The sequence below is a fragment of the Staurois parvus genome, unplaced genomic scaffold (genome assembly GCF_062004578.1).
Source record: "Staurois parvus isolate SC_StPar_1 unplaced genomic scaffold, SC_StPar_1.0 ptg000239l, whole genome shotgun sequence".
NCBI lineage: Eukaryota > Metazoa > Chordata > Amphibia > Anura > Ranidae > Staurois > Staurois parvus.
In genome coordinates this window covers 2,280,001-2,294,301 of record NW_028318035.1, presented here as the reverse complement: position 1 = coordinate 2,294,301, position 14,301 = coordinate 2,280,001, and the positions used below count along the sequence as shown (strand labels likewise).

Below are 14,301 nucleotides of genomic sequence, written 5' to 3'. Positions count from 1 at the left end.
TGCAGATATGACAGGAAGTAAGAAGATCCCTCCAAAGGTGAAATCCCTTTATAGATTATTGGCAGCAGAACAGATGCCCTCACTGGACAATTCCCCCTCGATTTCTGCTCTAGTGATTACTGTAACATGTTAATTTTCTCATTACCTCCTATCCAAGTGACATTTATTAAGCCAACTAGAGAGGGCAAATCTCCAGATTGGGAACAATAAACACCTGATAGAGGGCCCCAATCCTTCCTCACTCTATCCAAAACTTAAAAAAAACAAAACAAATACTTTTTTAAAGTAGCACTTTAACCAGAATGTTAAGTCCTGCTAGATCTCTTCAGGCTGACCCCTTTTGCAGGTATAGCTGTGTAAAATGTAAAAAATAAGTATGCTTTGTAAAATCCAGTAATACACCATCTCAACCTGCTCTGCACATGCTCAGTTGCTCTCTGTTTTTAGGCACTGTGTTTGAAAATATAGAGGCCAAGCTGCTGACTAAAGATTTACTGCTGCTAAGGGGCGATGGGCAGCCTCTAGCAAGAAGAAACAGAAACCATGCTAAAGCCAATTTATAGGTCCACTCTAATTTTGGTAGCATAATTCTAAATGTGGAATGTATGTTCCTTGCTAAACAACATTATTTTTTATTAATTTGTTATTATACAGGATTTATATAGTGTCAACAGTTTGCACAGCGGTTTACAATGTGAGGGCAAACAGTACAGTTACAATACAATTCAATGAGTCAGAGGGCCTTGCTTGTTAGAGCTTACAATCTAAAAGGTTATGGGTAAAGTTCTGCTTTAATGCAGCTCTCTCAGTATTAATCCATCAATAAAGGAATGTTTTAGTGTTAGTGTTAGCCCAGGACCCTGCATTCACTATATCTGGTCTCCCACAGTACACACAACATGGAAATGCAATTATTTTAGTAAATATAAACTGCTAAATACCTTTTCTCATCAGCAGTTAGAGCAGTCTTGTGACTTCTATCAGTGTCCACCTGAGCACATGTTAAAGCTTGTAGGAAGAGTTTTCATTCTGCTCTAGGAGGATGCAGGATCCCCGACCTCTGTCTGGACAGTGCTGATAGGCCCTGTGCTGATCTCATGCACTCTCCCAAGAAACAGAATGAGCATGTGTAGAGTGACTCCACACGATATGTCTTATCAGGAGATAAGAGGGGGACACTGGAAGAAGGGGAGGGGAATCAGAGGAGTCAGGATCAAATGGCGTTTTTACACAATGCAGAGGATTAGCCCCGTAGGTTCCACAGTGAGTATAACAAGCACGCTTTTCTGCATATACAGACGGATTTTACTGCTGTGAGTTTAGTAACTCTTTAAATGCAGGCAGTAGAAGTACCTGGATATGACCTAGTGTCGGCCTTCTTGACCTAGTGTCAGCCTTCCTGCATTCCTTGTACAGCAGGGCTGCAGTGTGGGAGGAAGAAGCAGTATAAGTAGCCAATCCGTTCATGTGCGGACAAAAAGCACGTTGATAGGTAGCGAGAGCAGAGTGACCGAGAGGTGAGCTCATCACTGTGCTCCGTCTCCTTTTCACTGTCCAGTCACAGTCTGGGTTGAGTCCAGGGTGACCTGGTCTCAGAGAAAATGCTGGTTTTGGTATTTTACCTTTTTAATGGACTGCTATGTTTGCCCTAGCCTCTCACTGCTGATAGCCTATTCTTGTTCAGGACAGATGCGCATGCATGGGCGATTCTGTGTTGTGTTTTTGTTTGTTTGTTTGTTTTTTTCAAATTGGAGACTGTAAACACCTGACCTCTGATGGCCAAAGTTATTCTGCTAGGACCACTTTCATATACAAAACATTCTTGTTTTACTGGTCCTAGCCTGACTTTGAATATTATTACTGTGTAAAAAGGCTTATATGACATGACTGTTTCTGCAAAAATGTGATGATTGACTACACAGGGGAAGGCTTGTCACCCACTGTATGGGCACACACCTTCTGTGTCTGGTGGTACATGTGGTCCTGGTAGAAGAAAGCTGTAATGGAGAATGCAAAGAACTATGGCCTTGGGCAGGCTGTGGATGTTGGTGCTATGTTTTTGATGAGGAAGGCTTGGATGCAGTTTTCAATAGCAAAGATTCTTTTCTAAGCACAAACTGTTTTTTCTTATCCGGATTATTTCATCAGCCTGTCTATTTTTTACCACCCGTGCAGCTTCCTATGCCTTTCTTTTTTAAGTTGGTAAAAGCAGAAAAATGTAGCAGTAAAATTTTGGTCTTGGTGTATCAGAAGCATCATCAGGACACGGCAGTTCACAGGGTGATTTCCTGATGGCTACGGTTCATACCTGCGTAATGTGTGTTAACGGCTACTTGTAGTCTGTCAGAAGTGGGTATGACTGGGTGACAATGCAGAAGCATAGTTGGGTGACAGGGACAGAGAGTTGTCACCCTATGAAAGGAAGTGCCTGAACTGGGATCTTCATGGCAAGATCAGCAGATAGTATTTACAAAAGTGGCAATTTAGAAACATCTGACAATTCCTTGAAATCACACGAACATGTTAAAACTTATTAAAAAGGGTCTCAAAGTGTGGCCCCAGCACCTTTTTGAGAGGGCTGAACAAAAGCTGTATGTTTTGTGCGCACAGGTGCATTGCGTCAAGTTAGACTGCACATTCAAAAGGATGGGCTTTATTGCACCTCAGACCCTTAAAATTTAGTTCTGCTGCATTTTGGAAGCATATCACAACACACAATGAAGGAAAGTTACTAAACCCACAACCGTAAAATCAGTCTGTATATGCAGTAAAGCATGCTTGGTATACTCATTGTGGAACCTAAGGGGTTAATCCTCTACATTGTGTAAAAAGGCTGTTTGATCCTTTCTTCTCTGTTCTTCCTCTTTATCAAGCGACCACTTATCTCCAGACTGAACCATGCACATGCTCAATTTTGATGTGTATTGCTAGAGAGGTGTGTGTGTGTTGTTGGTTTTTTTTTTTTTTTTTCTGGGGAGACTGCATGTGATCAGCAAAGGGCCAATCAGCACTGTCCAGACACTCCTCCTACAAACTTTAGCTAGTGCTGGGCTGGACACAGAAGTCACAGGAATGCTGTAACTACTGATGAGAAAAGGGAACGTATTTAGCAGTTTTATATTTACCAAAATAATTGCACTTCCATGTTCTGTGTATTGTGGGAGACCAGATATAGTGGACGCAGGGTCCGGGGTGTAGTAACACTTTAAGTAAAATAGCTCCATCATTGGTGTCTGTGACCAATGACACCAATGCTGGGGGGGGGGGGGTTACTCTTTTTGACACTTTTAAAACCCCTAGAGTTGGCTTCACCCGATACGATATTAACTGCCAGCATTGATGCTGGTGGGCACATAAGTAAGCCCCAGTACTGGTCTTAGTGGCAGTGCTGTTAACCCCCTTCTCCTTTCACTGGTGCTTGGTTGCAGTGCTCAGCTGCCTGTTTTTATGACCCCCCACATACCTTTGCTGGCCTCTAATGTGAACAAGGCCTTGGTTGCAGTGACATTTTAAAGTGATGCTAAACCCTTTTCTTCTCTTTTTTTTTTTTTTTTTTTTTTTTTTTTTTTTTTTTTTTACTAAAGGAAACATAGTTACTTGCTCTGTAAAAGGATATTGCGCAGAATGGCGGATTACTTTCTCTTTTCCTGTCCATCATCGGCATTGTCCAATTCACCTTTCTGCGGTGTCCCATAGCAAACCGTGTGCTATGAGGGCATACATATGGGCGCACTACCGAACCAAGCTGTGTGCCTCCATAGACACACACAGTGTGGCTCAGCCACACCTCCTGATTGTTACGCATAGGATTTGACTGACAGCAGCAGGAGCCAATGACTCCCTCTGCTGCCTGTGTCAGAAAGTGAAGGGAGAAAAGCTGCAGTCTACAGAGTGCTGGATTGCTGTCAGGACTCAAGTGTTTGGGGTTTAGGGGGAACAGTTAGCAGAGATTTTTTTAGGAATCCACTTTACCTTCCTCCAAGTTGGTGGTCAGTGCAAGGTTTCTTAACCCCCCCCCCCCCCAACCTCTGTACTGGTGGTTAGTGGCAGTAAATTTTAACCACACCAGCATTGAGGGTTAGTTGCCTGATTAGACGCTCTCGCTCTGCGCTCTTTTCCCAGTAAGGTCAGGACTTAACAATAAAGCAGAGGGCATAGTCTTCTGTTGGAGGACAGATGTTTACTTGTACTGTTGGGCGGAGATCACTCTTTATTTTAGTGCCAGGATCTGGAATGCAGAGAGCATTTTGGCGCCTGGTACCGTGCTGCCTCTGTGATACCAAAAAGGTGGTGGACCCACCACATGGCAGGCCTCATAAAGATAGCTGTTGGACCACACATTGGGCACCAGGGTTATGGTGATTGGGTTTCCACTTACTATAATTTCTGGTCTATCTCAGAGACTGCATGGCTCCCAACTGTACCTCATTTGGAAACCAATCCCTCTGTCCCTCTTTTCTCTTCTATTGGTCCCCTTTTTGTCTGATGTGTAGATCTCTATAAAGTACTAAATGTTTTCTAAGACACCAGGGTGGTGTTTTATTTATTTATTTATTTATTTATTTATTTTTCAACCTCTAGATTCAAAGCATGAATCAAATTGTGAATAATCATTCGTTTGGTTTAATTAATAATATTTTGCATGTTAATTCTTCATGGTCTGAGCATTGAGGGGGGTGGTCTTTGCTGTGCTAATTTCAAAAAGGTGACCAGCATAGAGGCTGCAACAATGTTCTTATGGCTGTAGGTGCAACTGTCAAGGGATCCAGGGACTAGTCAAACCCTTGGAGGCCACTAAAGATTGCATGGACGCTTTACAAATTTTTATCAAATCCCTCTGATGATGTTTGTGTTTATAGCCTCAAAAACTCCTTGTGTTTTGTGAGTAATATTATGTGTTTCTGGAGCACAAATTAGCGGGGTGACGAGCATGTCGACAACAGATTAAGGAGCAGCGTTCAATGTCAGCTACCAGCTGCAAGATGAGGCAAATACGCTGCACGCGGCTATTGATGGAAACAAAGACTGTATAATTTTCCTACTACTCATTACTGATAAAGCTCTTGAATGCTCTACCAAACAATAACAATGCAGTCATGTTTATAAGAAAAATGATTTCAATGGAATTTGTTTAATATGGGAAAGGAAAAACTAGTGGTTCCGAGTGGGTATATTTATGATGTACAAGTTTGGTGTTTATCAAACTTCTATGTGTGGGGTCGTAAATATGGCAAGTTGTCACTTGCTTAAAGGGAAAATGGCAGTTTTGCATGAAAGATGGCAGTTAATAGGTGAACTACTTCTTGGCAGTTTGTACACATAATTCTGCTCTCATTTTATTTATTTTACACGTATTCATTAGCATGAGGACTCGCACCCAATTTTCAGGACGGGGGACAGTGGTTCTGAGCTTATGAGGTATCGGGAGGGCCTCACTGCATTCCTTGACATCACTAATACAATGTTCAGTGTGTGTGTTCCTAGAGAGGACATTAGGCCAGACTGTCAGGCTAGAGGCAATGATGGTTGAAGACTGGAGACGTGCTGCAGATCTGGCTGGAGATATGGAGGAGTTTTGTCAAGTGGCTTGCTGCAGGTTTGGCCAGGGGCCGGAGAAGTGTCGCAGGTTTGGCCAGAGACTGAAGATATGCTGGAGGTTTGGCTGGGGGCCGCGGGCATGCCGCAGGTTTGGCCGCGGGCATGCCGCAGGTTTGGCATGGGGCAATAAGTGTGTTTACAGGAGGCTAGCATAGATCACTGTTATTACACCTTTACAAATTGATGCTCCTGCTCCCATTACAGATTACTGCTGGGATCAAAGGGGCTGCACAACAAGAACAGGAGGGCCAGATGCAGCCATTGGCCCACAGTTTGGGTACCAGGGATGTAGGAAATTTATTTATATATTTTTTTCACGCTATGAAGAATGCTTTAGCAAGATTAGGAGATTCCATTGCTGGGATCCCAAAAGGTGAAAAAGGCATTTCAATTGCAATCATTCAGCCTTACCATGTGCAGTACAGACTTGTGATCACTGAACTGTGTTGTAATGTTCCATTACTTGATGTACTAATTTTGAATGTGAATGGAGGCTGTGTTCTAGATGACAGTATCTGATGTTATAGTACATGTAAACCCAATGCTGAAATTTTACATAAGCTTTAACAAGTTAAGGTCATTACAAAAGTAATTTTCAATATTTTGAAATCTTTAGCTTTTGATAAAATACCTGGTGATCCTGCCACGAAAGTCATTATTCATACACTTCCTTTGTAAGGTGACAATGCTCTGTCCTAGTCTAACAATTATGTTACAATGTTGTCACTATTACATAGGCTTCTGAAAGAGACCACATTAGGCAGACATGGTTCCCTGGTGTTATCATTGTGAAACCCAGTTCAAACAAAATGGCTTGCAGTCCTTGCTGGAGTGCATCTAGATGGCATATGGCTGCAAGGAGACTGCAGGAAGCTAGCAATATGCAGATACAACTGTAGCGCTACCCCTGTAGGGGCCACTGGTAGTAGCTGGTTCTTCCTTAATAGTACAGAGGCTGCCCACAACAACAAGCACCCTATTGTTTTCAGAACTTTTAACCAAGAGAGAGGTTTGGGCATGGGATACTTCAATACACTACACAGTAACAGAGAACACTCTTCTCAAGGCCCCCACTCTGTGATTCGGCTGAGGACAGGGGAATGGCCGGTACACTGGGACTCTATGAGAGCCATCTCAGTCCACAGCTACCTCTGGCACTTATATCCCCAAAGTACAGAGTCACTGGAGATCACAATTCAGGGTTAGTACTCGCAAGTCCCCAGGACATCTGCACACCTTCCCGATCCCTTATGGTGAAGTCCTTCAGACCGCTCCCCAGAAAATCAGTCCACAGGCTGCTTCAGGGGGCAACAGCCCCAGAGGCTTCAGAACCCTCCCTGCTGATCAAAAAACAAACTCTCCTGAGCTTCAGGCTATTTATCGCCCCCCCCCCCCCCCCCCCCCAGCCACCTTCTGGACACTCCTGTCCAGGGATTGATTAGGCCATGATAAATATTCAGGTTGGTTATTTTGAATATCTTTTCCTATGCTATGGAAGATTCTTCACGGGCAAGGGGAAGCAATCAAACTCCCAGCCTATGAAACCCTAAACAGACCAGACCCTTAACTACAGAAGGAACCAAAAACTAAATGTACCCGGCATCCTACGCTAGGAGGGTGCTACACGACAAAAAATGAAAAAGGTGAAAAGTATTTGATTTAAAAAGTCAGTTTATGTCAAATAGTGCTTTTGCAAACCTATTGTTAGGATTTACATCTACTCTATATAGTCAAAGGTATGTGGACTCCACTCCAAATGATCCAGTACAAGTGTTTCCAGTGAAAGGTGCTGTTAATGCTGAGGCCCATTCACACCTGTGCATATTATTTCCATTTTAGGTGCAAGGCTTTTAAAAAATACTGCTTGTTGCTGCATGATATATAGCAGCAATGGGCAAACTACGGCCCGCGGGCCTTTTAATCCGGCCCGCGGAGCGTGATACATTGGCTGTCAGGATGTGTGTAGGCGGGGCAGCGTGACGAACGTGAGGGAAGTTAGGCTCCTCTCACAGTCCGCCCTGAAGACCGGAACGGCGCGGGAACACGGCGAGAGGAACGCGCGGAGCAAAGGTAAGTAAATTGACACAGGGGGGACTTGGCTTACTACTTGGGGGGAATAGTACTATGGGGGATGAATTACTATATGGGGGATGAATTACTATATGGGGGATGAATTACTATATGGGGGATGAATTACTATATGGGGGATGAATTACTATAGGGGGGATGAATTACTATATGGGGGATGAATTACTATATGGGGGATGAATTCTTATATGGGGGATGAATTACTATGCTTACTATGGGGGAATATTACTATACTTACTATGGATGACACATACACATCATTCATCTACTCTTGGTCCGGCCCCCGGGTCAAATATATGAACCCATTGCGGCCCTCAAGTCAAAAAGTTTGCCCACCCCTGATATATAGAGTCCAATGATAATGTACCTAAAATGTACTCAAGATGCAATGCACCAAACTGAAGCAACCCTAAAGCATACCGACATTTTAGAATATTGTGCTTCACTCTTGTAATAATTTGGAGAAGATCCTTTTCTGTTCCCGCATTACTGTAACCCTGTGTACAAATCCAGCTTTGTAAAGACTGTTTGGTGTGGAGAAACACATTGCCTGCACAAAGCCCTGATTTCAGCCCTACTGAACACCTTTGAGATGAATTGGAGTGTCAATTCTCTCATCCAGCCTGACATCACAAATGCTGTTTTGGCAGAATGAGCATAGACACGCTCCAAAATCTTTCTGAATGCATTTTCAGAAGAGTGGAAGCTGTTATAGGAGGCCAACTCCATAATAATGCTCAGGGTTTTGGAATGAGATGTCACATGTGTGGTGGTCAGGTGTCTATAAGCATTTGGTGTTGGAGATTCTGTATATAGCCCTACAGAAAGGACCGTGCACAGTCCACATGTGTTTTTCTGCTTTACTGCAACAAGGAAACGGCAAACTTCATTTTAGAGAAAAGTCATAGAGTTTACCATAGACGCACCTACGAATTTAAAAGCACTGCCATTTATTGGTTGAAGAATGTCTCTACTGAATACTGATTTAGTCGTTGTTGGAATACAGTGTTCATGTATTTTGCGCATTTGGTCATCTGATATACTTTAAGCAGCGTCTAGTTGAGGTCTTTATTTCCACGTTTTATTACTGGGCAGTCTCTTTATTATTTTTTGCAGTCCCATAGTCCTGTAAATATTGTAGCGTGAGCCATAGTAGGAAGCAGTAATGTGAATGAGATTTGCAGTGTGAGTCTAGTCTGCATTCTTGGCATGAAGCACGCACTTTGCTGATAACCTGTCCCTACTGCGGCTTGGTACAAACTTTGTTCGCTGATAAATCCAGTGTAATAGATCTTATCACTGCTCTTACATTTAAGAAACAAGTTTGCTATTGAGCAACTGAAAATCACGGTTGTTCTCCTGAGATTGATCATGGTCTTGCAGCCTATGTAAATAGATGTAATCAGGGTGGTATGGCCAGTTTTCAATACTCGAGCACTGATTGATTTGTTGGTGATCATTGTGGGGCTTAATAGCTCATGTAATGGGGCAGGTTCATTTACATTTACCTGATTAAATTGCTGGAGTGTAGCAACATTTTAAATTATTCCATCAAGAATGGCGGGTATGTGTAGAGGCCATGGATGAGGATTAAATCTGAACTCCATGCAAATATACTTTGACTACATTTATTGATTGTTCTAATGAGAATATAAATGCATTTAGTTGTTTCATAGTATGTCTAAAACCAAGCCTTTTTGTAAAATCGTTCTCACCCATAAGGGTTTTTTTCTTGCTATCTGTGTCCCATTGCAGAGATTTTTTTCCGCACTTTCTGCCTTCCTTCCACAACAGGTGGAAATGACAAGTATGCTCTCCAAAGTAAGAGGATTTGGCCAGTGGGAGTAAACAGTGCTTCAGCTTGGTGTTCAGGGGGGAGTAAAAAAAAAAAGTATGGTGGCTGTAGTCCGTAGAGGAAATGTTGGCCAATCATTGGTATTAGTGGGAGGAATAGTTCCCCATCATTTGTGTCAGTGGCAGCAATAGTTCCCCATCATTTGTGTCAGTGGCAGCAATAGTGCCCCATCATTGTTGTCAGTAGAAAGTATAGTGCTCCATCATTGGTATTAGTGGGAGGAATAGAGCCCCATCATTTTGTGTCAGTGGCAGGAATATTGCTCCATCATTGGTATTAGTGGGAGGAATAGTGCCCCATCATTGTTGTCAGTAGAAGGTATAGTGCTCCATCATTGGTATTAGTGGGAAGAATAGTGCCCCATTATTAGTGTCAAGGGCAGGAATAGTGCCCCATCATTAGTAGTGGGAGCAATAGTGCCCTGCTGTCAGTGGGGGGAATAGTGCCCTGTCATTGGTGTCAGTTTGAGGAATAGTGCCCCTTTGTTGGTGTCCGTGGGAGGAATAGTGCCCCAATATTGATATCATTGGAAGGAATAGTGTCCCGTTGTTGGTGTCACTAGAAGGAATTATGCCCAACTGTTATTGTCAGTGGAAAGAATTGTGCCTCATTGTTGGTGTCAGTGGGAGCAATAGTGCCTTGTATCAGTTGGAGGAATCATGCCCCAAGGACTGGATAAAAGCAAGAAAAGTGCCGCAATTCGGAGATCACGCTCTGAATGATCAATTACCAGTTGTTTCTTTTCAGGTGTAGAAAGATGAGCAAAACTGTCTGTGCGTGTATTCTTTTATTATTCATTTTTGAAGTTGGGTAAAAAGGAAAGGGGGAAGACTACATCTGTCACATTGGTACATAAATATAAGTGATGCAGGGTAGATTTATTCTTTCTGAAATCCTGCCATGGACCTTTAAGGCCACCTTGAAATGTTGATTTCCTTCAATTTGCGCACCAGACATAATGGGACATACTAAAACTTGAGAATGTAAAAATTTGTTGCAGCTGTGCATGGTATCTAATCGGCTTCTAACATCCGCCTGTTCAGTTAAGCTTTGACAATACATCCTGGAAGCTGACTGATTTCTATGCAGAGCTGCACCAAATTTTGCACACTCCAATTTTAGTAAATCAACCCCAATGGCATACTAATGAACCCCCTGTGCTGTAAGGAACTCCAACAAACCATGCCAGTGCTTAAAGCTAACTGGTGCTTTGCTCATGTAGTTAAAAGCAACATAGCATACCTTTCATTCACTCCCCCGCTATTCTGTTCAGCCACTGGGAAAATAGCTGGGCTTGGCCCCAGTACTATCACATAGGGGAAGGGGGGACAGTGAGCCCTCTGTAAGCTTAGGCTAAAGAATCTGCTTAGAGCTTGCACAGGGCAGAAACTTTTTTTGTACAGGTTCCTCTGGGGTAAAAAGATTGAGAAAGGCTACTAAAGAATATAACTTGAGTGACAGCTCCAAGTTTGCTGAGGTTGCTGACATCACATCCAACATGGAGGTGCCCAGCAACAGTCTTGGCACTTTTGGATGTCTACACAAGGGAGGTAAATAATCAGCATAAAATACTTTAAATACACATATAGGGGGAGATTTACTAAAACTGGTGCACTCAGAATCTGGTTCAGCTGTGCATGGTAGCCAATCGGTTTCTAACTTCAGATTGTTCAATTAAGCTCTGGCAATAAAACCTGGGAGCCTATTGTCTTCTAGGCAGAGTTGCACCAGATTTTGCACACTCTAGTTTTAGTAAATAACCCCCATAGTCTTATGGAAAGATTAATGTTCAAATGAATGGTTAGGTGACAGGGTCTCTTAACTTTAACCTTCACTAGAAACACCTGAGCGCAATAGTCTGTAAGGGTATCTACATGCATTTGGCCATATAATGAGTGTGATGGTCAGGGGTCTAAAAACCTTTCTCTCAGAGTATCCAACCTTTTGACTTTCCTTCCACATTGGAAGAAGAGGAATTGTCTTGGACCACATATAAAATACGCTAACAATAAGGATAGCTGAAGAGCAGAAAAAGCTGGGCAGATCACAAGTTAACGATCACTGATATAGAAAATTTAACTGAGCAATAAAACTTTTTTTTTTTTTTGTAATTTTTTTAATTTAAGTTAAAGAGGGCAACATAAAGCCTGAGCAATATTTCACACTGTTGTTGATGCTTTAGTTGATCACCATCTGGTTCCATGGATGGAGCAGCAATTCTCAATGAATTCTCAAGGTGCTCATCGGATATTTTGGTTCTAATTTTGCTCTTCATGTGCTTCATCTTTTGGGGAAAAAAAAGTTGCTCACAAATAAAGGTGCTGCCCAAAACTGATGACATGAATAAGGCATGATTGTTAAGAGTGGAAGATTTTTCTTTGGGAAGATAAAACTTTTATAAAAGTCCAGTAAAAGAGACACTGTAAAATGTTTTCTTCGGCTGCTTGTGTTTGCTAAGTCTAAATATTATAATCAACATTTTTTTTTTTTTTTTAAGTTTCCGATTTTGTGTTGGGTTGCATTCATAGCCGTCTTGGGCCTCAGGCTGGACACCCCTAGCTTAGCTATATAGTGTACCTAATTACTATCCTGTCTGTCCTTCCTTCTACCCATCTGCAAAAATTGCATGAAATAAGGCTGAATTGTGCACTTTGTAACGTATGCGTGAATTAAATAATGCAAGCTTCAGGATATTTTATTCTGTTGAACCAAGAGATACAAGTCAATGAGAGAAAACTAGCTGGGTGTCATTTACAGGTGTTGCAAAAGTTGTGACATAATGGAGTAGCTGTGTGCCACCACAGCAGTAAGTTGCGTTTCACGCACCATCTGCTGCCCTTATAACCCATACTGTGCTTCCATGTACAATCATTGATATAAACACTTAGCTTGTGTTTTTTTTCTTTCTGTTTTTCAGATTTAACCTACCTGTGCTGCTATAGGTTTTATTTCGGCATCTTGGTGCGAGCTGTCGACCGAGAAATATTGCCGTCATTATGAATGAAGTAGCAATTGTAAAAGAAGGTTGGCTTCACAAACGAGGTAAGACGTCAACTCCTAGTGGACTGAAAATGTATTTTGTGGTATAAAAGCTGCAATCCAGTGCCAGTAATAGATCAGCTGCTTTCGCAGTTTAGGAAACCTAAGAAAGATTGATGTTTGTTTTTGTAGCCACTGCTATTAAAGGCATGGTAAGCCTTCATACCTGCACCTTGTTTTTTTCACCTGTATAAGATGTGTATTCATCATGTAGTTTCATGGTGTCATTTGTTGCCCTGTTCGCAAAGCCTATATTGGAGTAAATTTTCACATTCCTGTGCCAGCAGTGTCTGTATTGCAACATGGAGCATTTGGCATGGCAGTGCACAGGTTAATGCTTGACTTCTGTCAGTAGTGTGAGACCTGACACTTCCTGTGAAGAAACTATATATCCCACAATCCCAGGATCTCTCAATCTAGTGCTGGTGTAGGTGAGGGCTACACAGTACTTGGATCTGATACAGGCACAAGCAGGCAGAGCATTCACAGACACAGAGAAGTCACATATGCAGAGTTTAATCAAACTAGTACTTCCAAATTTGTGGTGCAACACAGAGGGGATGGTGAGGCATTCATTGAATGTTGTATGACCTGGAACAGGAAGTATTCTTGTTCCAAGGGTGCATAGGGACCAGCTAGCTGCGACAATACATGGACATAGAGGAACCAATGACACTAAAAACTGCAGTCACATCTGTGTCCATCATTAAAAGGTAAAGCAAACAAACATTGGTTTTAGTGTGGTTATATTTCCTATTTAAAACATCAAAAACGTTTTGAAAGTGCAATGCCTTCAAATCATTTCCTTAGACTTTCTTACCTCCACTACAAAAACAGCCATGGGAAGCCAGCTGCCATGGTCAACCTTGACACTTAGGGTTCATTAATAATGGAAAGCAGATATCATTATTTAATCTCTGTTACACTATGCCTATCTACGTATACTGTAGCAAGGCCCCTTAGCACACAGCAGGTGATTGGCATCCTTAGCTGTGCATGTTTCCCCTATGAGACTGTGTAAGGAAGGTGTGTATTTTCTCCATTCAAGCCTCAGATTACTAGGTTATGTGTTGTACGGTGTGTGACCTCAGATCCCTGCCATCTAGAAGCAGAGAATTACCCTTTAATGTGTGCTTTAGGATAATGTAGCGAAGAGAGGGCTGCAAATAAATCAGTACAACTTATGTAAGAGGATTTGCTTCATCTATGTGTATCACCCGAGGCCAGTCGCTTCACTGGGTATATGTAAGGGTTTACAACTACTTTTTTTTCTTTACAACAAACATTTGCTTTCTTTGGTGATACTGTCTTGCAAAAATGATTTTATTTATGCAAACGAAAATACCAAAACTAAAAACTGCATTTTGCAACTACTTTGAGCAATGTTAGTTTAAACAAAAATGGTGTTAATGTAGATATCATTTGACACTAAAATTACGATTTTGGTACAAAGAATTTCAAATTTATTTTCAATTGAAATAAAGAACTTTTTTTTTTTTTGTTGTTAAATGTTTCAGGTTACTTTACCAGTAAATATACAAACATTGTTAACTTGTATCTTTTTATCTGCTGGCTGAACAATGTTTGTAAACCTTGCATCAGTGGGGGTTTTTTATTTAATTTTTTTTTACAGCTGCTTTACACGACAACACTCAGCTATCATTTTAACAGTTGGTAGTTTCCAGAAAATATAGGGAAAAGAGCTGCAGATAGGTATGTCA

The 14,301-nt window shown here is 41.8% G+C and overlaps 1 protein-coding gene across 2 annotated transcripts in view; it reads left to right on the top strand.

Moving 5' to 3' along the window:
• The window catches only part of AKT1 (AKT serine/threonine kinase 1), a 207,780-nt gene that overhangs the window by 15,551 nt on the left and 177,928 nt on the right, over positions 1–14,301 (top strand). For both annotated transcript variants that reach the window (XM_089680299.1, XM_089680298.1), the window contains exon 2: positions 12,459–12,583. In XM_089680299.1, the coding sequence (XP_089536425.1) occupies positions 12,538–12,583 (46 nt within the window). In that variant the 5' untranslated portion in view covers positions 12,459–12,537. The remainder of the gene's footprint in view (positions 1–12,458; positions 12,584–14,301) is intronic.